The sequence below is a fragment of the Neodiprion virginianus genome, chromosome 1 (assembly GCF_021901495.1).
Source record: "Neodiprion virginianus isolate iyNeoVirg1 chromosome 1, iyNeoVirg1.1, whole genome shotgun sequence".
NCBI classification, from domain to species: Eukaryota; Metazoa; Arthropoda; class Insecta; order Hymenoptera; family Diprionidae; genus Neodiprion; species Neodiprion virginianus.
The window spans coordinates 34842889-34868051 of NC_060877.1; the positions used below are offsets into that span (position 1 = coordinate 34842889).

The window sequence follows — 25163 nt, forward strand, 5'->3', positions numbered from 1 at the left end:
TGATTCTACTTGGTAAAGGTCGCTAGTTCCGTGATTTGAAACGAGAAACTAAATCGTATACAATTAATCCAGTCGGTAAGGCAATGTAATTTCAGATACAGTAGAATTCTACAATGCAATGAATGATAATACACAGATGATAACAAACTCGTAAATAAAACCGTCAGCAACGTGACAAAATTCGTTGCGAATTGCATCGTTCCTACGTCGTAACGATATTAAACAATATTGTAAAGTAAACATATTGTGAGCATAAATTTAATATTTCTGTTGGATTTACTGACTGGTGTTATAAATTGAGTAAATCAACCCTACATTTATAATTTATTCTCTACAGTGCACGTGTACTAATTTTTATCTAATGCATAGTCTAACGCAACAAGTGTAATCGTGTTTTAATCATACAACTCAGAAGTGGACAGGTATAATGATACGTTCAGATCAAACATTTGCAGTACTTCATAAAATACTCATCGTGTTCAAGAGATATAAACGGTGACAAACGGCTTTGTTTACTGGCATTCAAACCATTTCAAACCGTAACCAGTAGTCATTTTTTACTGACAATGATATAGATTGATATTTCACATCATCTTACTTTTCGATATTTTATTGTACCAATATTATAATGATCTACGGTAAAACCATACAATTATTTTCACATCTGCGGTCAATGTAATAGGCTTATTATTCGTTCAAATTAATAATTAGTTGTAGCTTTCCAATGTTTTGAAGTTTTTAATCATGGAAATGTATACATTAAACACTCTGTTTGATGTTGATGTATATAGCTGCAATTATCTAAGTCCACGTATCATAAACCACAATAGTAAATTCATAAAAAGCAGGCTATTTCTTTATTTCTGCATCAAATGATGATGTATTTGAGTGTTTTTGTTGAGAATTTTATATAAAATTCCGCCCTTAAGCTTCCTTTCACGTTTGTGAAACGTGGAATTACATATCTGAAAATATATATGTCAATGTTTGAAGCATAAATATGATGGAATCGATGGTAATCATATAAGTGGGTTTCATTTTCTATCTATATCTAGATTGTCGATATCATACACTATCTTTATAAACATCCATAAAATATATGTATTTTTAACGTTCCTGCCCTATGCCTATGTGTGAATAAAAAGCAGACATTTTTTTCTTGAGGCATGGCCAAAATATTACCCTATCTTGGTATTGAAACTATGTTGATCTTAGAACTCACATGACTGCACCATGAGTATGGGGTTCAGATTGAAGTCCCTTTACGTTTGGAAAGAGTGGAAACGGCACGTTATAATATCTCGATATATCTTTATTGAGTTATGTTTATTAGGTCTGTAATCAAGAGTTCAAACAGATAACTGTAGTTCCACGTATACATTACACTAAAAAACGAAAGATGTGTTACTGAGCTCGATATGGAATACATACTACAGAATTTTTTGTCTGCATTACATAATAATTGTAACTGGTATAAATATAACGTAAGAACTGTACTTGTTGCCAATCTAGTTAATGCTGTGAACAGTATTGAATAGATTAATTCATTGAACAGTAATTCGAGGTATGTACGCACAACACAGTGATTTCAAAATATGAAAAAATTTTTTTAGTATTTCAAAGCATGTTGTCAATAAACTGGCCCTATAACTGTGCAGTTGACATATATAATTATTATTTTTAATGGATAATATTTTTGACAATATTTTATAGCTTGTATTAATGTCCCATAAATAAAAAAAAAGTTGGAGAATACCTCAATTATGTAATTTTGAGGCACAATTGCAAAGCAGAGTGTTTATTGTATTTGCCGTAAAGTCAACTCTTGTTTTGAAAAAAGTTCTCTTCGACTTGGAAGCACGTTTTATTAATTCCACAATTTTATTGAATGTTCCAACATCTATGTGCATGCATGCAAGTGTATTGTATATGTATGTATGCCAAAAATGTTGTCTCCTGAATTCCAGGAAGGCGGCTTATATTTTTCAATATTGCTCGAATCCATTTACAAAATGGTAGTAGCTTAGCTATACTTCAAACAAATTCAAAATTCTCAGAAATTTCTTAGAATTTTATTCATTTTTATTAAACTGCTACGTGACATTTCGTTTTCAATTTTGACGTTATTACAAATTTAACACATTTTTTTTTGACAGTGAAAGCAGGAAAGATTGAACTAGGGTCACCTTGAATTTCTTATATAGAAACATACATCAGATTACATCACAGTTTTAGCTAGTTTTAAGACAAATTTAACACCATTTTCTCTCTTTTCCAAATTTAAGTTGTTTCTTGGTATATCTGAATATTTATTGGTATCCTTCACTGCTTTCAAATTTGTCGGGCGTGCTAATTCTCCCTAGATTCCCCTGTTCAAACATTTAATCAACTAAAACTGAGAAATTAGGCACTCTGAATGAGATCATCTGTTAATGCCTGTAGTAAAAATTCTTAGCGTTTATTGTACATCCGGCTAGTTATAAATTGCAACAGCACTTTACCTTGAGCTTTGCTCGCAATAATTTATGTATACAGAGGTATCTGAAATGGCAGTTCGTTGGGGCATCGCAGGTGCAGCAAAGATATCTCATGACTTTGTAACAGCCTTGGCTAGCTTACCTGAAGGAGAGCATACTGTTGTCGGAATAGCGGCGCGTGATCTCTCACGGGCTAAAACTTTTGCCAATCTACACAAAATTGGAAATGCTTATGGAAATTATAAAGATCTTGCCAATGATAGTAACGTCGGTAAGTTAGTTGCATTCTGTACTAACACATTGAATAAAAATATTGAAAATCCACGAGAGTATGACGAACCTCTGATAATCTTATACGAAAGTTTTCCATCTATCTAACGATGTAACTTATTCAATAGAAATCGTATACATTGGGGTATTAAATCCTCAACATCTCGAGGTTGCCACGCTTATGTTAAACAATGGCAAGCATGTGCTGTGCGAGAAGCCTTTGACGTTGAACTTGAAGCAAACCACAGAACTTATTAATCTGGCAAAGGCAAAGGGTCTATTTTTGATGGAAGCTGTCTGGAGTCGCTGTTTCCCAACGTATGAATGGATCAAAAAGGAAATTGATTCCGGAAATTTGGGAGAAGTTAAACAAGTTATCGGTTCTTTTGGAATATCAGCCCCAAAGGTTGACAGACTAATGTAGGTGTAATTATAAGATGCTATTGCTCTGGCAAATATAGATTCTATTTGTCTTTAGTTTGAAAATCGATTGTTACCTCCTCAAACAAGCGTAGAGTTAAAATTTCGAAAACATGATAGAACTCATCCGTGTTTCACAGCATTAGAAAACTCTGGGGGTTTCATGAGAAACTGAAATTGCAGTGCATATGTTTGGTTGTGATATTCCAAACTTTAATTGTTTCAGAAAAAAAGATCTTGGAGGAGGTGGTATATTAGATTTGGGAGTTTACGTATTACAATTGGCGTCGTTTGTGTACAATGGGGAGAAGCCAATTTCAATAAAGGCTGGTGGTCATTTGAATGAAGATGGCGTTGATATTTCCATGTCTGCAACACTTTTATATAAGGAAGGTCGTACCGCAACTGTGATGACACACTGCCACGTGAAGCTACCTAATGAAGCTCTTATAATAGGCACGAAGGGTACCTTGCGGGTACCTTTGTTTTGGTGTCCAACCGATATTGTGCTGCCATCGGGTGAAACGAAGTCTATCACCTTACCTGAGCCGAAACATCCACTCAATTTCATCAACTCTGTTGGTCTCAGATACGAAGCAGCGGAAGTCCGGCGATGTCTTCGCGCTGGTAACAGACTATAATAAACATATAATCAATTTGTAGAACCTCATGTAAATGTGTGCACATATGTGCTAATGGAGTTTTGTTTTACAGGATTGAAGGAGAGTCCCCTGATTTCACATAAAGAGTCATTGCTTCTTGCAGAACTCGAGGATGAAATACGCAGACAAATAGGTGTAGTTTATGCAGAGGATTAATGAGTCATTGAACCCAAGAGACCACTGATATACAACAGATGGTATTGCGTGCTATCAATTTTTTATCAAACCAGATTGAGGAGTTATATTCACATTTGTATATTATGTAATAAACATGCACTTTCTGAACATCATACACGAATTTGTTCCAAATCTATTTACAGTGTATGATTAGAAATATTATATTACAACAAATGAAATAAAATATTATTCTTGTTTGTAATGTTCATGTTATTTATAGTACACTAATAATTATACTTCATTCATCTTCATCGACAACTTTAAAAATCTTGAATGTAAATACGACGTACATAGATATTCTTCTAAAATTTTAAATCCTTACTGCAAGATGGGCATGTTGGTATGTAGGCAAGCTTATGCGGAGAGCAAGTGAAAAATTTTGGAATACAGGGAATGTAAGGACCACAGGAACTGCAGGGCCCACAAGCTGCTTTGAAAGATATTGGAGGGCAAGGTGCAGAATTCACAAGAGAACATTTTGAACAAAATGGTGGAGGTGGGCAACACTCGCCACTATGTGGAGGCGAGCAATGGACTTCTGTAACACTACAACCACTGCAGGAAATCATTCAATTTTTAATTTGACCAATGCTGAACTGAAATTAAAAATTATGACTTTGTAGTAGAAATTTATGTCATCTGTTGTAGGATAGTACTAAGATCATTGATTCGACAGCAAACAAAATGACATACATTTCGCTATGTCATCGTGTCATGTTGACATTAAAATACTTATGGCATGACTTTTTTTAATGCAGATGCTGGTAACGTAAAAATTTACTAGAATTTAAAATATGAACTTTCAGATTTAGCAAATGGTTGATGCAAATGAGAACTTGCAAACATTAGAGTTCAGAAATAATTAAATGCTTTTGTTACTCAGGTGTGTTAATAACTGGGATATAATAAATTTTGAGAAACTCTGCAACTGGCTCTATCGTTTGATTGGAATAGGGAAACACAAATGCCAGTCAGCATCGAAACCTTAGAAAAGCTTGTAAGTTAAAAGTTCAAAATGACACCCAACAACTAGGATAACAACTGATTTATCTTCATTTTTTATTCATATATGACTTATTTCTCCTCTCTTCGTTAACCCAAAATGAACAAATTTTAGTTTCGACTGGAACCTGTAAAAGAAATTCCAAGTAACCGTTATTACCTCTGTTGCTTTGTCTCCAGTTTCGTTCTTATCTTTATAAACTTATTCTTTGCAATGTGTAATAAAAATCAATCTCACAAAATTGCTTGTTGGAATGAAATGGAAGAACTGAAATACTTGATTTGTGCAATCGACTGCTGGTAAGTTATGTCTATAACAATAACAAGATTTGGTGTTACCATGTTTAGAAACATACATACCTATATTAACATATTGAATTTTCAGCAAGTGTCGGCATGTTCCGACACCGCCATCCTGCTCAATAATGTTACCTCCTCGCATAGAAGAGGTACCCTGCATTCTACCACCCCAAAGACCAGTTTGCCGCCCACCAAAGCCATGCTGCCCACCCATTTTCCCGGGACCTTGTTGCCCTTGTCCTCTGCCACCACCATCGCCGCCACGTTGCCCTCCGCCACCGCCAACTGGACATCCTTGCTGCCCACCATGCTCACCTCTCCCATGTTATCCAAGTATTCGCTTTGTTATTTCCTACATATTGTTTTCATGATCCTGTGAGGTATCATTCTTGGTTGCCAAGTTAAGAATCACTGGAACGAGCCTTTGTGTTTTCTTATACAGAACCGTATTGCTGAGGCTGTGAAGTATTCTGAACTGTCGGTGGTGTGTTTGGAAGATCAATATTATGATTAGATGTACTCCAATGTGATTAATGAGAATAAAGATTGAAGCGAAATAAATAATGCGGAAGTTTTACCGCAAGTAGATTGCTTCATGAAGTACTGGTACGCAAATTAAAAACACTTATTACCGTTCTTGCAGAAGTAACATTCGGCCTTTACTTATCAAATTTGAATAATTACAATTATTTACATTTTTCAAGATGCAGAGCAATTAGTCTATATAAGGCATAGCTCAACTCAAAATGAAATCAAATATATCAGGGGAAAAATTAACAATATAAATATTCTCACGAAGTACTGAATTTACAGACATCCTCGTAGGGTAATCTTTTAACAAGTAGCCCTTTATCACGTTCAAGCAATTCTACATCGACACTAAATTCTTCAAGACGAACTTTTCTCAGTGCAGCCATCGTTCCTTGAAATTTCCCTCGCAGAATTGTTACCGGCTTTCCAATTGCCGGTATAACAGTTTCCAGATGTTCTTGATCCAATCTTAATACGTGGTCCTTGACTTCAGTTGGGCTTGTGAGCTTTACCCGTGCAATACAGCAAGGAGATTTATCTTCTGGCAATTGCACAACACCTTTGGCCCGGTGGTATTTTTCTCCTAGTGATCTTGTAACTACTTTCACCACTAATCCAGCTCGCAACCATCCTTCTTCCTTATCACTTTTAATATCAGTAGCATCCTTCTTCTTTTCGTTCTTCTCGTCGCGTTGTTCGCGTTTAATTTTTTTATTGGACTCGTACTCGTACTCTGACAACTGCTCGTCAGCTCCCGAGTTTCCTCTTTTCTTTTTTAACTTACTGTCAAATGTAAAACTAACACTGGGCCCTACCACAGGCACAGGCTTAGGTTTTAGTTTCAGTTCTAGAACAAGAGGCTTATCCTGTTCCGGTCTTTCTAGTGGCTTTTTGAATTCGCTTGAATCTTCATCCGTCTCTTGACGACCACGTTCAACTTGCTTCTCAATGAAATCCATCATGCGTTCCTGGTCATCTTTATCCATTTTTTCCTTTTTAGCCTTTTTTTCCTGCGCCGCAAGTGTTTCAGGATCCCGATCGATGTATGTTACAAACCATCCCTTCTCAGTCTCATCTACTACGCATTGACCACTTCGACCTAACCATTTAACGAAGCCTGTTAGACTCAACCACTTTGTCGCATTCATGTGTATGTGATCTCTGTCAGCTATGTAATCTTGGTAAACTCTGTTGGCTGGGACTCGCTTTGTGCCAAATTGACGCTTAAGTAAGTTTACATATCCCTGGGAAAATTCTCGGGAAAATTCATCCATGTATTTGCCAGCGTTATCGGCAAACAGCAATAGCTGCCGCTGATGTGACTCCGACATCGTATGGCACTTGAAGCCGTTTTCGTCGCGACATTGTTTCTGACACATTTGACAGTACCATCTTAGCTTTTGTAATCCCTTAGCTTTTATCTTGTTCGCAATGTATTTTGGTGTCCCAACTTCGTGTTTACCCATTTTGATTTGTGACTATTTATGACAATGAGAGTTTATCAACGCAATGAGGTTACTCAATATACACCATTTTTCGCTTATTGCGTAGATTGATTTCTCGCTGATTTCCTTACGTCAACACAAGATTTTGAGGTTACTGTGTTCTGGTACACCAGGCGCCTGTATTATGAAATGTTGTTTTCACAAGAGCGACGAGTATACAATGGGAGCTTTCCAACAACAACACAGAACGACACAGTCGGACGCAGCTGCGGAGCATGGTTGGACAATGTGTCGGATTCATTGGTGCCAATTTTTTAGTTAGAGATTTTATTTTCAACGCATGGTATTGTTTATATTTATTTATTAAATGCAATGATAATCTACACGCGTTTCACAAATGTATTTTGTTTCCTGGAGCGCTCAGTGTTCCTTTTTCGTATAATGCATGAGCGGACTCTAGTGACTGAATTAAGAACCTCAAAGCGTTCCAACAAGCACCAAGGCACAGTGTTCGACCGTGTAACACAGTGTCACACTGTGTCTCCTTGCTGGAAAGCTCCCAATGTCGCTTGCATGAAATAGCTGTTTTCGGAACACACATATGACGCTTTCTTGTGAATATTAGTGGCTTGTGCGCATGCCTATGCGTCAACGAAGGTGATTTGTTTTGTATAAAGTAAATTCAGATTTAACGGATCACATATTTTTATTCAATTATTTCTCCAACAAAGTCAGCAATATGAGCAATTTTCATTCGCCGATGCGCTGTATTTCACCCAATGCAAGGTAAATCAAACCGAATTACAGGTATTTTGAGGTTAAGAAAGAGGTTATAGACGCCGGTTGTCTACTTCCAGTGAAACAAAATAAGCTTACCAGTGATTTAATAGTTAACAGTTTTCTTCACTTTCAGAGTCCTTACTCCAAAGCCGCAGGTGCAACAAACCTTAGATTTGAGGCAGACGCAGACAAAAGTGAAAAACAGTATCACCTGGTTTTTCATTAATACTTCTTTGTTGTCTGTTGTGATCTATGATATGTAATAAACTGTTTCTCATTCAGCACTAATTGTTAAAAAATTCAAATTCTGTATAATTACGTTTCTATTACAGATTGTATGGTGGAGTAGCGTATAAACCATTTTGCTGGATTGAGTGGTGTTTGGCATCGATATTAGCTTTAAACGCGGTGTATCATATAGTAAGTTATGCAATAGCTACGCTCAGTATTCAGCCAGTAGTTTTGAGTCCCAGACAGAGAAAGCTGCTGGGAGTAACGGACAATGACCCACTATTCAAAACAGAAGTACCAACTCCACAAAAACTATCTGAGCCAAGCTCTCCACAGCATTTTTCAACGATGAATCTTAGTTGGCGATCAAATACTCTCGGCTCTCCTGGCCTAAACGAAAGCAGTATGTATCAATTCGGTGAATAAAATATTCTATCGCGACTTGTGTTAAACGGCTTAGATTAACTGAATATTTGAAGAAAAAGCAAACTAAAAAGATGTTTAAATTGCTTTAAAAACTACCATTGCTTTTTGCAGAAGATTATACAGTATCAAGTCCATTTTACAAGTACAATAGTCCATCATCACCTCGCAAGTTAACTGTGAGTCCAAATACTTCCTTGAACAAATCGTTCAATAACTCTCTAAATGGAAGTTTAACAGGCGAAGGGCTTATATATGATGAAGTACAACTCCAGACATATTTGAAGGAGTTAGAACACAGAGAGCGAAAATCTACGTCTGTAACAAATGTGGATCAGCCGTCAAATTTATTAAGCTCTTTTTGGTCACATCCAGCGACGAGAAATCCTGGTGAAGTTTCTCCGATGTTGAGGCGATGTGTCTATCAATTAGCACCAACTATTGGTATATGGCTGGATATTCATTATTTGTTTTTTATCTCTATTTTGTGGACCTTTAACGGTTTACTTAGGGTTTTCACTCTTACCTTGGTGTTTCCCTCTTACACAGATAAATCGAAATCTACAAGTCCAGGAGCTGAGGAAGGCAACTCTCCAAGAGGTATCTTTGGAGCACCAGACATTTGGAGAAAATACAGGATAGATTCGAATAAAGTTAATCAATGGACAGCTAATCTTCGAATGGTTAGTTTACTGCATCATTGAATATGAAATTTGTCTCAAGAGGTTAATATGATGCTATAGTCAGTTCTTCTAGACTGTATTCAATGTCTTCTATGTTGGCTAATATCAGAGGCTGTGCATTGCAACGCAAAAAACGGGCGCAGTATCCGAATTTTATATGCAATCCTGAACGGAAATACACTAATACATTTTGATTTTATGCAAAAATAAAGATACAGCATGAAATATAATAAACCACGATTGGGGAGACCGATGTGATATATTTTTATAAAAAAATAACGTCTGATTCTAGTGGATTAGTAAAACTGTCGTCGAACGTGTAGCCATGGAAATAGAGAACGTTCGTTCAGCCCTAGTAAGGCATGGTTTAAGTGACTCGCAGCCAGGCCATGTAGGACTGGATAGGCTTAGAAAGTTAGCTCAATCACCAACGTTGGTGGCTGGGGTTCCAACATTACCTGCTTTGGTACCATTTCTTGAGTTATCAAACAATCAGGATTATCTGGTAAAAAGAATAAAAGTTCTGGCTAAAGGTGGATCCATGAGTGATTTTAAATGGAATGGAGGCAGTTCGTACAATGGCAAAGAATGGGATAACTCATTACCTACAGATACAGCGGTAAATATCTAATTAATCTGCGGGAAATTTAAAAAAAACTCTCATGTACATTGTTAAATCTTGAATTTGATTATGCATTTACAGATAGTTATGCACTTATTTGCTTCTTATATGGATACCCAACTAGAGGCTCCTTTAGATCAACCGGATGCTAGACCTTTTACCTCTAGATACACGGCCAGAGCTGGTAAAGACTTGCCACGAAATAAAGGACCCATAATTGTCTGCACTTCGGTTAACCCACCACATTATAGTTTGGCGTTATCAGGTGATTCAGCACCAAATGATTATGAAGAAATACAAAGGGTAAGATTTTTATGTTCTAAATGATTAATGAAGGTATGAAAAGTTGCACGATCTACTCATAAATTCAGTAGCAAAATTTGTTGGATCACCTGTCAGCACAATTTATGTGAATTGGTTTTTTCAGGGTCGAAACAATATGTTTCATACTTTATTGCTGTTCCTGTACATAGTGAAGACGCGGGATCACGGAATGCTAGGACGTGTTAATCTAGGAATGTCTGGTGTTAATGTGCTGTGGGTAATAGATGGTTAAGACTGATGAGGATACTAGTATGTGAACTTACAATTGTATAACACGATTCATTCGTCGTCTATTTTCACACATTTTGATCCGAAAAACAAGATTTTTTTTTGAAAAAGCATAATAAATATCTTTTTGGATAGATTGTAAACTTAATTGGTTTGGTAATTATTTGATGACAGTTTGTGGGTGATTCGGGCAAGGAGCTGCAATGATTTATTGAGTTTAAATTGCTTGATCAATTTTTATCATTGAACTATACTTATGCTTGAATTAAAAGCAGAAGTTTTTTTCTTCAGGCATGGAACAAAATATAACCCGATCTTGGTATTGCAACTGTGTTGATATTAGAACTCATACGACTACATTGTGAGTATGGGGTTCAGAGTGAAGTCCTTTAACATTTAGAAAAAGCGGAAATGACACAATACAGTATTTTGATATATCTTTATTGAGTTATGTTTATTAGCTCTGTAATCAAGAGTTCACACAGATAACTGTAGTTCCGCGTATACATTACACTAACAAACGAAAGATGTTTTACTGAGCTGGATATGGAATACATACTACAGAATTTTTTGTCTGCATTACATAATAATTGTAACTGGCATAAATATAACGTAAGAACTGTACTTGTTGCCTATCTAGTTAATGCTGCGAACAGTATTGAATAGATCAATTAATTGAACAGTAATTCGGGGTATGTACGCACAGCACAGTGATTTCAAATTATGACAATAAATTTTTTTAGTATTTCAAAGCATGTCGTCAATAAACTGGCCCTATAACTGTGCAGTTGACATATATAATTATTATTTTTAATGGATAATATTTTTGACAATATTTTATAGCTTGTACCAATGTCCCATAAATAAAAAAAAAGTTGGAGAATACCTCAATTATGTAATTTTGAGGCATAATCACAAAGCAGTGTGGTTATTATATTTGCTGTAACAACAAAAGTTGTTTTGGCAAAAAGTTCTTTTCAACTTGGAAATACATTTTGTCAAATCCACAATTTTCTACATTTTACCAACATCGGTATGCGTGTGTACATGTAGGTATATATACTTTTTGGTCTCTGCATCATTATTACATCTGATCTAAATATGTATACATTCTTCTCTCGGGTACCTTAAATTGACGTTGTTTGTGGTTTTTATTGAAAATAAAAGTACGATAATTTTCTTGTCAGTACCATAACTTTACGGCCCTGATACCATAATTTAGTCTGTCAAGGTTGGGAACACTGCTTACATATGCACACGTTGACACAGTATCAGGGTGATCAGGGTGTACGTTATGCTATACCAGTGTTCTGCATCCGTCATTGCTACTTATATGGTGCACGATAAAATTCCACACAATCTTCAATCGCAGTTAGTCAGAAGCAATTGACGTCCATGGGGGGCTGCGGTTTCAACGCAGCTTTATCTTTTTCCTCCGGATTGACGTTAAACGGGGAGTACCCGGGGACTTTCCTTTTGAATTACACAGCATAGAAGCGCGAGTCCATTCGACTGTCAATAAACATGCAATGCGGACACGGGTGTCCGATCCTTGTTGCTGGTAGCTACGTGTAAATCATTTTATCGTGGGCGTGTATTGGAAACAAACTGATTTTACTAAGCCATCGGATTGTGGGGAACTAACTATAAGTGTGCATTAACAATTATCGCAATAATTTTGCGAAATTTCTACCCTTTAGACTGATGGATACTCAAAAACCAATATGCCCTGTGATTCGGACCGTTATACGACGCTTCGCAGATGCCTGAGTGTAACGATGACCTCTTTTCAGTCTTCAAATCATTGAAAAATTGAAATTAAAGAAAACAACTTTCTTACGAACCAGAATATCATCATTCATGTGAATGTATGTGGGAATTAATTTTTTATTTTGGTACCCTGCCAGCTTGACGCAATTTTATGAGTATTTTGTTGAAAAAATTCTACAACATAACGTAGTTATAAAATACTTAAATCTGTTTCAGACATATAAGGTACTAGATTTCAATAAAAGGCTTGAAAAAGTTATTGAAATTGTCAAGTTCAGAAGAAAGAAAAATGGGTATTTCATTGCTAAACAATTTTTGCACAAGACTGAAACATTCGGGATTTCTCATATACAAAAATATCAAAGTTCGCAAACGGCACTTAATTGGAACTCTTATTGAGATTTTATTACCGGCATGCATTGTTGCGACAATCCTTGCAGTCAGATCTAACTTAGATGTCGAACCTATACATGTTCGTAACAGCACATACTATGAAATGCGAACAAGTAGTGAGGTGGTACGGGATACCTCACGATCTCGTGTCCGTCTGTATTACAAACCACAAACTGAGCTGACGAAAAATCTCATGAGAAATGTGACAGAATGTATGGGCATATTACCAAGTCGTAAGTATTTGTTCTTCCATACGATGTATGAAAAAATATATTCGCAATCAGAATGTTACTCTACATATTCATATTATTATCTGTTGGAATTTCAAATCATGAATTTTCCTGACTTTTATAACTCATACTATCTCGGGACATTTGCTTGCTATATACCTTGTTATGTAGCATTAGTAAGGACCCTGGTGTCATTTAATATAAACATTCAAGCGGTAGAATGCAAGAAAAAAAAATGGCAGATGAACACAGACATCTGTAAGAAATAATCAGTAAAAACAGGTAAGATTCTGGAGAAAGAAATGTGCAAACAAAGAAAGACTTGCCACAAAGCAAAGAAGACAGTGAGCAGCAACAGGGGAAGTGACGATAAGGTATAAAAAAAGTGAAGGAAAGTAATAACCCCAGAAATAAAAGCTCATAGAAAATCAAGACGAGATGTCAGGAACAAAGAAATGCCCAAGAAACGAAAGATCTCTGGTCAGTAGCAGCATCTTTGGAAAACAAGGAAAGGATAAGATAGAGGACAAGGTTCAAAGAGGTGACTCACAATCAGTACAACGTGGAGATAGCAGTAGAACACGGATCGCGCGAGCCAGCCTCAAAGTCATTATGAATAACTTAGGTGCACGCAAAGTTCAAAGCAATTGCGATACATCGAGCGAAGATGATGACTTGGTAACAGTAATGTGATTGAAGAAGAGTTCAATGCAGAGGATGTTAGAGGAAAAACGCTAGATGAAGAAATTTTCTGAGAACTGGTAACAAAAACGACAGCAGAAGTAAATAAGCTCGGAGACGCATTAAAAGATTGCATGGGAAAGGAAATTAACACGCTAAAGAAAGAATTATAAACAGAGAAGAAAAATGGAAAGAAGAAACAAATAACCTTGAACAAGGATTAAGAGGTCCAGAAAAGAGTAAAGAGAGTAATGAGAGCACAGAAGGCTACTGGAGAGCAGAAATGGAACTGAAAATCCAGAACTCAGAAAATGGAGAACACAACCAAGAAATAACACCAAATTGAAAGAAATAAAACACAGATTAGAGATGAATGAATGAAAAAAAAGAAGAAAACACTTTCTAATAAAAGGAGCTGAACTCAATGAAATAAGAAGAAGTTGCAAACATCATGACTGAAAAACTAGAACTAAACCGAAAGAGTATTTAAGAGCTAAAGTAAAAAAAAAAAAAGTGGTAGAATGACATCTACTATCAATTTTCAACATCGCCCAGATTTCAAGAAACTGGGCACAACAATAATTTCATCTGAGATCTTTTTCTAACAACTTTTTATAATTTTACAGAACTCTCTGGCTTCAATTCGGAAGAAGTCATGCTGCACCATTATGAGACACAGCAAGCAACGGATTCATTAGTTAAAGTCCTTGCAATTGATTTTGATGATATGGATGACTTCTCTGATCCAAAAAAACTGATCTACACTATTCGATCATCACAGAAAATTCCAGATAAATTACTTGATGTTGATATCGAAGGCATAAGTACAGCATCGGATCACTTACTTGACGAGATTCCCGTCGTTGGTTTCCAGATTTGTTTGGACAATGCATTTATTGAAAGTAAAGCTCGCGATGGTGCAATTAAACCAATGGTATGGTTATTCAATTATATTTACTATTTTGATCTGATGATTTTGTATCGATATGTAATATTGTTCACATCACATCTTCACACATCTTCGGTCTTGATATTAAAGATAGTGAGGAGTAAGATTTTAGTTTATCATTATCTAATAAGTGGTTAGCCTTGTGTCAATTTTTATAAAAGTCGGTGAGGCAAGGGAGCAACAAAGACAGAATTTGAAGACTGAAGAAATTGCAACAACTAATGCTTATCATATGTATATCACCATAAAGATTATAAATTTTTCTTACATATTTGTTACAGGTTTCACTCCAAAAAATGCCATTTCCACCATATGATAAAGTTAATGCCAATGAACTTCAAATACAGAATGTGATTTGTACAATTGGTGGACTTATTTTCCTTGCAACAATCTACCTGATACCAACATATATCAGTGCAGAAAAATCCACTGGTGTAAATGTAAATATATCACTATATCTACAGTCTTTCTAAAATAAATAATTAAATTGAATTGCACTTGGTTATTACAACATCAACAAAACAGTACTTTGATTGAGAAGTATTGGCCAAAGTAATATCAAAAATATTAGGCAAGAGTGTTTAACATCGTTGGAATTATTTGGGAGTTGGAGAGTAATGGCGGAAAGAAGACCCACTTCTTCCTTCTCTGCCCTCCTGCTTTCGCCTTTTCTTGGGGCTGGTGGCACGAGGTCCCCCTGCTTGGTGTCGTCTTCATCTCGACATTTCAGGCACTAAAATTTGTCCTCGTTTTCAGAAGTTGATGATATGATAACCACTTCGTCTTGAAGCGGTGTTTAAAATCGAACATGTTTTATGATTTTTCAGACTCTACTGAAAATAAATGGAATAAAATCATATCAAAATTTTCTAAGCTGGATAGCATGTGGCATGGTTTTTAGCATCATCATTGTTTCTTCAATTACCACAATTGTGAAATTGAATTTTCGATCTGACCAAAAACCGTTTTACTATCACACTGACTGCTGCATAATTTGGCTAGCACTTTTCATCAACCTTACTGCAATTTATGCCTTCTGTCTCCACCTGGCTACGTACTTCTCAAAAAGTAAGTATATTAAAAGCATGCTAACTTGCTGCACAATTCTCCGTATCTTTATAAATTTTACCACAACAGAGATTAAGATTTACAGTTTGTTCTAATTTGTTTTTTCTGATCTATTTCCTTTCGAAATTTCAGCATGGCTTGCACAACTAGTGGCAACAACTGTGTCTCTAATTATAAACATAACTGCAACCCAGTTTGAAAACTATGATAAATCTACTTTTTTACCATGGATTGGATTTCTTTGCCCAACTACGGCTACTATGAGGATATTTGATGAGCTTAATAGGCGTGAAAATCAACGTGAGTAAGACGAATTTTATTCATAAAAATCACAATAAAAAAGTGCTTTTGATAAGTGCTACGTTTTTTACACTGTTGTCGACATTAAAAGGTGTTGGAGCACAATGGAGTAACGTTCTTGAGACAACGCATCCAGCATTGAATTATTGGGGTAGTCTTGGCTTCATAATGTTATCGAACTTTATGGGAATAGTTTTCCATTTCATCCTCGCTGTATATCTGGATGCTGTACTACCGAGCAAATATGGTATCAATGAGACACCGTTATTCTTCATCAAGGTTTGTATCGTCTTCTGTAAGTGAATCTGATTGATTGGAATATGTGAATGATTATACTACTATTGGCTATACAATTTATACTCAATGATCTGAAAGTGTGAGATGGAAATAATATTGAAATATAATCATCACAAATTTGTTAAAATACATTACAAAACCTGTACAAGTTCATTGTGTTAGAATTTATTTGACTTTCATAAGTTATACTGTATTTTTTTCAACAGTATTTTAAGAAGAACAAGGTGTGCAGCTCTTCTGAAAGTACACGTATGCTTAATCCAGTTCTAGAACCAGAAATATATGAACATGTTGCTGATAATAGCTTGTATCCTGGGGTAAAACTGACACAGTTGGTGAAACGATTTATACGTGGAATTATCAAACGAAATGTAAGACACAGTACAATTTGAAAATTTTCAAAATACGAACTATTTTTAGAAATACAGTAATCAAATATATGTTTATGATCAACCGATTTTCTGGCTGACAATGAACTTATTTGATCGAATCTGAAATATATTGAATTTGGTTGTAATCGAACCGCTTAGAAACAGTTGAATGCTGTCACAGATTGTATTGAATTGAATTGATTGTATAAAACTTTCAATGTGTTTAGACAATCAAAGCAGTTCAAGGACTCAGTTTGGAATTTTACAAGGGGCAGATCACTGCTTTGCTGGGTCACAATGGTGCTGGAAAAAGTACAACATTTGCAGTCTTGACTGGTAATTTTTTGTGTACTATTTTTAAAACGATTCGATTACATATTTAATACAGTTATTGGAGGAATAATAGCACCGTTTAATATATAACTTGATAACGTTTGTGCACCTGAAGGTTTGACATCACCCTCATCGGGAAGTGTGGAAATTAATGGCAAAGATATAACTGCGGATATTGATGGGATCAGAAGTGATTTGGGCGTATGTCTTCAAGAAAATACCATGTTCCCAGATTTAACTGTAGTCGAACAGCTCCGAATAGTTGGTTTGGTGAGTCATACATCTATTTTTCACTGACATTTTTATTGATTCTAATAATCAACTAGCTTTAAAACCCTCGCTCGCTAAAGCTCGCTCGGGGTCGGATGCCTAGTGTAGCTGGTTTTTGTGTTCGTGCGCTCGCTTACTCATTGTCAGTGTTTTACCAGATGATACGAGATTCAGCAGATACCTCACGCCCCAGCTGCTTGAGGATTGTTCAATGGGTAATAAATGTTAGTCCGCTAGTCCGGGAAGTGGAGTTTTACCAGGTAGCGTACCTGGAACGCAGAAACTACGTAGTGCTTGTCTTGAAAGTCTTGAGGATCCGACGACCTGCCATCTGAGAATGAGTGCAAATGCTGGTTAAATAATAGGCTGGACTTCTTTCAACAAACTTACATTTAACATTGAAAAGACGAAAGCCGTTGTCTTCGGATCTTCTTATTTCGTCATTAGACTTTCACACATGGCTGGCAACCAAATTGCACTTCATGGCATCAGGTTGAAACTCGAGTCATCTGTGCGCTTATTGAGTCAGTGTCACTTATTGACGTCCTAAATCCTGGGTACGGAGAAGATTTTTCATTTTAATCAAATTTGGATGTCAATATCTTCAAAATTGAAGTACAGATTTCAATAAGATTTGTAGAACAAGGTCGGATGGGGAAGATCTCTCGGGCCTGTGAGTTTAAGAACATGTACTCATTCTGGAGATATGACACCCTCACTTCGGGTAGAAGTTGGGCCGGATAAAAGACTTTTGCCGGCCTATGGACACTTGGCAGCGATTTGCTTCTGTGAATCTTGATATTACGGTTAGTCACTGATTAATTAAATGAATTCATTACAGCTGAAGCAAAAGGACCGAACCAGAAAAGAGTTGATGGCAGAAATCGACGAATTATTGAAAAAGATGGATATGGAAGAGAAACGAGATGTTATGCCAGACGAACTCTCCGGTGGTCAGAAAAGACGACTATGCCTAGCTATGGCACTTATTGGCAATGCTTCTGTGAGTTGTGAATTCTTTCATCATCACTGATATTTGTAATTTATATCTACCGTCCACAGCAAGGCTGTGAAAATAGTAAACAAATGCAGTTGACTTAGCGAAACTTTCCTTCCTAGACTATATTCTTAGATGAACCAACATCGGGTATGGATCCAGAAACACAGAGAGGGACATGGGACACTATATTGGTAATAATTGAAAAATCATTTTCATTGAAATCAATTTGCCATATACCTATTTGCTTGTTTTATTCTCACTAAAGTTTGATTTCGCTAAAACACTGTTAGTATCAAATCAGCTAATTATTAAATGATGTTCATGTTGATAACTACTGGTGAAAATAATTGCGCTATAATAATTGTTTTCACTTAGAAATACCGTGATCAAAAAACGATTATAATTACGACACACAGTATGGAGGAAGCTGACGTTCTGGGTGATCGAATTGCAATCATGGATTCAGGAAAACTGAAGTGTTATGGTTCACCGATGTACCTTAAAAAATGCTATGGTGACTATATTGGCAACTTCACGAAAATATGTGATAATTTTATAAAAGTAATATAGGTCATTGATCATTATCATAACTTGATGACAATTTAGGGCACAATCATCATGAAATAACGCTGTCAACAACATCAAATTACGACATAGACAAAATTCGAGAGCTGGTTGGTAGCGATGCATCGATAAATGTGACTCAGCACGGCAGAATTGTTATAAACCTTCCATTTACCAGCTCTTTACCGGAAATTTTGGACAGTATGGAAAATCAAAAAGCAAAGTTGGGAATTACTGGTCTCAGTGTGTCAATAATAACTTTGGAACAAGTTTTCTTAAGGTATATTATAATTATCATACGCTGTATGTCTCATATTGGTAATATTATATTAAATATTCTATATAATAAAGGGCTGCCGATAATGAAGAAATAGCAAATAAGTCGGAAGATAATGTTGATAGGAAAGTAGCACCAGATTTAAGAGGGTACGAATATTTGACAGGTTGGGACCTTACTTGGCAAATGATTTACGCATTGTTAGCAAAGAAAATGACCTATTTCAAAGCTAACAAGGGTGTGAGTCTAGCACTCGTAAGTTTTGTTTTTTTATTCTACATCTGTGTTCGGATGATCATAGTATAGTCTATTTTTATAAATAACAACAAACCTGTTTAAATTGTGTTCTTACTAATTTTACCCTGCTAATGAAAACAAATAACATGACCATAATGATCTTGCAGGTGTGTGGAACTCTGATAGCGATATTATTACCGCTTGTTTTCAACCCAGCTGATTATGGGAAAAAACAAAATTTACGGATCGAGCTTCGAACATATAAAAGTCCAGAAGTGATGATACACTCCGGAGATGAAACTTTAGGGAATATGTATAAGAAGATAATTGAAAACCAAGGTGCTAAAATCGATGTCACTGAAGCTGGAGTCTCTCTGAGCAAAGGTATATAATGTATTCTTAGATAATTTACATTTTTCATGACTAAAATAAGTAAAATAATACAAATAAATTGAAGCACGTAATATACAGAAACTTTTAGGTGCGTACGCAAAACCAAGCTTAAGTATCTTTTAAATGAAGTTTTTAAATTAATCATTGTGAAGAAAATCGTTTGAAGAACAATTTTTTTCAACTTTAAAATATGCTCGACCTGAATTTTCAAACCTATGTATGTATGTGTATAGAACCAATTATTTAGATATAAGTATATTAAGTAGACAATGCCATACAGAACTTGTATGATTTCGTCTCTGTTAATTTATTAAATGGTTTTTCTTCGCAGGGTTACTATCCAAAGCTCTAAAAGATATGACATACTATAAAACTCGAATGATTGTCTCAGCTGAATTTAACTCAAGTGTATCAGTAAATGGTTTATATTCTGGCGGAGCGACATTAAGTGCTCCAATAGTCTTGAATACCATGTCAAATTTACTGTTGAAGATAGTGGCGGGCGATCAATATTCAATCGATGCAAGTATCGGCCAATTGCCTCGATCGTTAGTGCAAGATGCACAGAAGAGAATGGAGAATAAAGTTGAAATGCTAATGAGAAACATTTTATTCATGGCAATATTTGTTCACGTTGTTGCTTTGTTCGTCATACATCCGCTACTTGAGAATAGCACAAAATTTAAACAGTTACAGCAGATGGCTGGTGTTTCGCCTTTTACATACTGGGGAACAATGTTTCTGGTTGATTATGGATTTTATATATTAGTGTCATTATTCGCCGTTTTTGGTATTGTTTGTAGGGATTTTTTCGATCACTTGTCAGCTGTATTTTTCTCAGAATGTGGTGAGTTAGGCTTACTATAATTTCTATTCATTTCATAATTTCCATCCATAACGTAAAACACATGTTTTCAGGAGGGGTTTTACTTCTGTTATTTCTGCTTTTTGGTATCAATGCTTTACTCTTGGCTTACATACATAGTTTCATGAAGAAACGATTCCATGTTGTGTATTCAATTTTGAGTGGAATACCATTATTAATGGGTGAGTTTATACTTAAACTGCTTGTGTTATGCAAATCAAAACTTGTGACCATTTGAGGGTCTATAACTTTTCTTTCGGAATTCATATAATCATTAAAGAATTCTTTTTTAATTATAACATATTTCCTCATTATGCTTTACAGTATTTATCATTGTTCCACTACATGAAGTGTTATCCTACATGGATAATGTTAAATGGGCAAATGTAATTCAGCGCAGAACGTTTTCTTTGGCACCTGTCATCAGTTTTGTTTTTGGATGTATGAAGTGGGAAGAAATAGCATTCAAAAATGCAAGGTGCCGAGCAATGCCTAAACTTTCAACTGCCATTGCTTGTGATACTAATGACTACTGTTGTGGTATGGGATAATTTTCAACAAATTATTTGGGACCTTGTTCCTAACTGTTTTCCATGGAAAAATATTAAACAGATTTCTGATTTCAGCACTGAAGTGTTCTGATGGATATTGCGAAAATCCGTTACCATTTTTGGGTGATTTTAGTGAACAAGGCGGAATCAAAGAGTATATTGTGTATTTATTATTCACCCCGATTATTCTGGTGGGCATCCTTTATTTACTAGAGCAGCAGACGTTTGCGAAATTGCGATCAAAATTCCAAGTAACGAACCATCACTCAAAGCGTTATTCTGATGAAACAATAGACAGGAAAGTCGAAGAAGAAAAAAGAATCGTATGCCAAGAAATTAATAACATTAACAGAGGTATTGATTAGTATGAGTAGTGTTCAATTGTTTACTAGAATAAATGATGTGTCAGTACTAGTACTCATTTTAAAGTAACACATCAAAGTACATGTGTTAATTCGATATGGGAAATAAAATATATTTCGATCCAATTAGATACTGGTTCATTATAATTTTTTCTCAGGGTCATCTGAATTTAATTCTGAGATCAAGAATGTCTTTCTGGCATCTGGACTGAGCAAACATTACGGAAAAGTGGAAGCTGTCAAAGAAGTTAGTTTCAGAGTATTGAGGAACGAGTGTTTCGGATTGTTAGGTGTGAATGGTGCTGGGAAAAGTTCTACTTTCCGAATGTTAGTTGGTGAAGAAATCCCGAATAGTGGTATTCTTTACCGTGGTCGCTACAGCAGTAATTCTGATCGAACCAAGGTAAAGAATAGCATGTCTCTTCATATTTTTTTAAAATCTACTACTCATACAACTTCAGAATCGTAAAGCATAATAAATAATAAGAATTGAAAATTATTGTCAGTAGAATTTGGTGTTACGTATGTGTTAATTTTGCGTATTTCCTTGAATCTTGTATGAAAATTGGTATCTCTAAAGAGTTACAGATAATGTAACTTGACAGTGCACAAAATAGAGGGCAGTAACACTTATTATTCGATTATTTATGAAATTTTACTTTTTTAGTATTTGGCTGGAATGGGCTATTGTCCTCAAACTGATGCCTTGATTCCATGTCTTAATGCAGTGGAACAGTTGACCCTTTTTGCCCGTCTGAGAGGCATCCCAAAACATGAGGTGGCGTCAGAGGTTTACTCGTGGATTAACAAGCTGCGTAAGTATAATTATCTCAATTGATTTCGAACTTGTAGGAATACTATTGTTAAATTATTAAAATGGTTTGCACGTTTTAAAATAGTAAAATGAGATGAGTGAAATTTTTCTGCAACGATTTTAGTTAAGTCGGTACATTGAGGCTAATTCACACATTCTAATGTATAGAATTGACCAAACATGCAACAAAACCAAGTGGGGATTATAGTGGTGGAAATAAACGGCGCTTAAATATTGCAATTGCACTAATTGCAAATCCTGAACTGGTTTTGTTGGATGAGCCAACGACTGGTGTCGATCCAGCCGCCAAAAGATTAGTATGGACTGTTCTTCAAAATTGCCAAGCATCTGGCCAAGCCATCATACTTACGTCCCACAGGTATACATAATGAAACAATTTTCATGATTTTAGATACATATTTGAATGTCCAATCAAGAAACACTTTTTACAAAGAAATGGGCTATTTCAGGGCTTTGTCATTTATGATTTTATTGGAAAGTAAATTCGTGTAATAAAAAAATCGTCTCTGAACCAAAATCATTCATTTTTAGTATGGCGGAATGCGAAGTTCTGTGTAATCGTTTAGTGATAATGGCGAAAGGTCAACTAGTATGTGTCGGAGCTAGTCAGGAGTTGAAAGAACGTTTTGTAGCAGGCTTCAATATCACAATCAAACTGGATCCGCGACGAACCGAACACAATTGCACGAGAATTAAGAAAAAAATAGAAACGAATTTCATCTGTCGATTAATAGATGAGCACCCTGTAAGTCAAACTAGTTATTCAGTTTCTGTTGAACATTTCAATAAAAAATAACTCCAAATAATATATATTGCCTTAATTATTTTAGGGATACTTATTCTACCATGTGACTGACCCCCAAGCGACTTGGGTGAAGATGTTTGGGACAATGAACGATATCCAATCGGTACACCAATGTGTCGAAGATTTCACTGTATCTACGTCTACGTTGGAACAACTGTTTATGCAGTTTGCCAGGCCTACAGACTCTACCACGCAATATCACATAAAATCGGAAACTGCAGCCGAAGAAAGTTGTGTCTAAGGTTAACCTTACTGGTATAAAATATAAAAGAGTAGATCTATTCTTGCTGTTAGCTGACATCTTGACTTGCAGTTGAATAGCAGTTTTTTTTACAAGATCCCAAAGTTCATGTTAATCCCTGTATGTGTATATCAAATTGGGGTTTTACATACAAATTTTATAACTATTTAATTACGCTTACTTTAACTATAACTGTAAAAGATCTAATAATCTCAAACAATAATTGAAATGTTAATCGTAATAATGGTAACTTACGTAAATATATTTTGTAGGATGTTGATTGATAGTACACTTGTATCAAGAAATCGAAACAGCGAAATATGTATCATTCCTTTTGTTAGGAAACGACTGTTAAAGTCAAGCTTTATGTTTTCTTGTTTCCATTACTTCTCACAAGTGTACTCTCAAAAATTGCATTTAAGGCAGATCTGTACTATTTTTAGTTTTTCATTAACTTTACAAATTTATTGTAAGATCATTAGTTCTTTTTGTTTGTTTCCACGGAAATAAGGTATTATACTTGTGCCTAAACTTCAGCCCTAAAATTATTACATTAAAATCATTGCCTAGCTTGAAGGGCTTGAAGGTGAAGTATCTTTGGAATTTTTGGACATCTCTCATATGTTCAAATTTTGTCAACACTTCATACCTAAACGAGACAACAATCTTTGGCAGAACTATGTTTGTACGGAAGTTTGAATGAAACTATAGTGCACCTGTATTTTGAATTCAATTACGATTAGGCATGTACATTGAAGTTTTTTTTTCAGGGAGAAGGGGAATACAGAGAGTGTGGATAAGCGAGAGCTTTTATATTTTTTGGATGATCAAAATATCGATGTTTGTATGCATTGAAATAAAAAGATAACATTGAACAAAAACAAAAAATTCAAACAAACCGAAACGTTCTGATGTGTGATATGTTTAAGGTATTGATATTGTATACATACAGCTTTTGTGATTTTACCCGTAATGAATGATTAACAAATAAATGCGATAAATTTACGTCAGAACTTGAAGTTAAATCAGAATTAATTTGAACACCGAAATTACGCGGCTGTAAAAATGCTGGAGTTGGAGAACGTTCATACAAAAGGCATATTCTTCAAGCGAGTAATGATTGAATGTACTATGATTTCAGCTTATTTCATTTGATTTGAAGTGACTGTGGGATTGCAGGAACTGCGAGGATGATTTCGAGGAAAGTATTCAAGGGACCTAACATGACAGGTGACTTTTACAAATGCGGTCTCAATTTTTTTCCCCCAAGATTCTGGCCTTGAGGATCATTACGATTAAAGCCAATATAAAAATAATAGATAGTATGTCCACTGATAGATTAGATTAACAATCATGATTGATGAGTCGTCTGGTACTTCTTTATATTGACATATTGATCTTTGGATGGGTTGAGCGAAATGCGCGTGCCCGTGAATCGGTCAGAATCCAACACGATAAAATGTGTGTACAGATGTTCCGTCAGCGTAGATCAGAGATACGTTGCAAATCGAGTGCGAATAAATGAAAAATATTGTATCTACTAGAATTTGACCCATTATAATAATTAGCGGAATACTCCCAAGAATTCACGAAATGACTCCCAACTTAATATTTTCATGGAATATATCATAAAATTGTGTTAAAACGTTGCGTGGTTGACATGTTTCTCCAACAACAGCTTGACCTTGAGTCTCTCGCCGGCGGCCTTTGTCAGAGGCTTTCACCCTCATTGAGTTGAAACTGTCATCAGCAACGAGGGTGGCCTGCGGTGGCGCATGCCTAGGTAAAATTGATAG

General features: G+C 35.6%; 4 protein-coding genes across 12 annotated transcripts; 3 read left to right on the plus strand and 1 right to left on the minus strand.

Annotated features, from left to right (window-relative positions):
• Window positions 1-218: 218 nt before the first annotated feature.
• On the plus strand, window positions 219-4121 carry LOC124299902 (trans-1,2-dihydrobenzene-1,2-diol dehydrogenase-like). Of its 5 annotated transcripts, none has more exons than XM_046753367.1 (5): window positions 219-246; window positions 2536-2748; window positions 2876-3167; window positions 3394-3794; window positions 3882-4121. In XM_046753367.1, exons 2-5 carry the CDS (start codon window positions 2547-2549, stop codon window positions 3983-3985), a joined length of 999 nt encoding a protein of 332 aa, XP_046609323.1. In that variant the 5' UTR covers window positions 219-246; window positions 2536-2546; the 3' UTR covers window positions 3986-4121. The 5 variants fall into 5 exon arrangements, with proteins under 5 accessions (XP_046609323.1, XP_046609309.1, XP_046609317.1 ...); XM_046753353.1 differs by lacking the exon at window positions 219-246 and adding an exon at window positions 253-422; XM_046753361.1 differs by lacking the exon at window positions 219-246 and adding an exon at window positions 451-495.
• Window positions 4122-4765: 644 nt separating this feature from the next.
• On the minus strand, window positions 4766-7542 carry LOC124299896 (DNA/RNA-binding protein KIN17). The gene has a single exon (XM_046753325.1). It carries the CDS (start codon window positions 7303-7305, stop codon window positions 6100-6102), a length of 1206 nt encoding a protein of 401 aa, XP_046609281.1. The 5' UTR covers window positions 7306-7542; the 3' UTR covers window positions 4766-6099.
• A 224-nt stretch (window positions 7543-7766) lies between these two features.
• On the plus strand, window positions 7767-11327 carry LOC124296689 (transmembrane protein 209). Of its 3 annotated transcripts, none has more exons than XM_046746934.1 (8): window positions 7767-8070; window positions 8182-8323; window positions 8397-8698; window positions 8833-9162; window positions 9268-9401; window positions 9694-10020; window positions 10105-10326; window positions 10451-11327. In XM_046746934.1, exons 1-8 carry the CDS (start codon window positions 8064-8066, stop codon window positions 10577-10579), a joined length of 1593 nt encoding a protein of 530 aa, XP_046602890.1. In that variant the 5' UTR covers window positions 7767-8063; the 3' UTR covers window positions 10580-11327. The 3 variants fall into 3 exon arrangements, with proteins under 3 accessions (XP_046602890.1, XP_046602889.1, XP_046602891.1); XM_046746933.1 differs by having other exon boundaries at window positions 7769-8070; window positions 8198-8323; XM_046746935.1 differs by lacking the exon at window positions 8182-8323 and having other exon boundaries at window positions 7769-8070.
• A 543-nt stretch (window positions 11328-11870) lies between these two features.
• Window positions 11871-25150, plus strand: LOC124296688 (retinal-specific phospholipid-transporting ATPase ABCA4-like). Of its 3 annotated transcripts, XR_006906437.1 has the most exons (27): window positions 11871-12443; window positions 12562-12971; window positions 14276-14583; window positions 14880-15038; window positions 15426-15666; window positions 15799-15966; window positions 16058-16245; window positions 16470-16634; window positions 16862-16970; window positions 17083-17237; window positions 18079-18240; window positions 18357-18428; window positions 18613-18751; window positions 18844-19081; window positions 19153-19333; window positions 19483-19699; window positions 20040-20555; window positions 20627-20755; window positions 20898-21113; window positions 21200-21478; window positions 21645-21889; window positions 22154-22301; window positions 22469-22679; window positions 22853-23066; window positions 23152-23368; window positions 24509-24597; window positions 25046-25150. XR_006906437.1 is itself a non-coding variant. In XM_046746931.1 (26 exons), the coding sequence occupies exons 2-25, from the start codon at window positions 12635-12637 to the stop codon at window positions 23365-23367; spliced, it is 5013 nt and encodes a 1670-aa protein (XP_046602887.1). In that variant the 5' UTR covers window positions 11872-12443; window positions 12562-12634; the 3' UTR covers window position 23368; window positions 24138-24380. The 3 variants fall into 3 exon arrangements, 2 of the variants coding, with proteins under 2 accessions (XP_046602887.1, XP_046602886.1); XM_046746931.1 differs by lacking the exons at window positions 24509-24597; window positions 25046-25150 and adding an exon at window positions 24138-24380 and having other exon boundaries at window positions 11872-12443; XM_046746930.1 differs by lacking the exons at window positions 24509-24597; window positions 25046-25150 and having other exon boundaries at window positions 11872-12136; window positions 12276-12443; window positions 23152-24380.
• The last annotated feature ends 13 nt before the right edge of the window (window positions 25151-25163 follow it).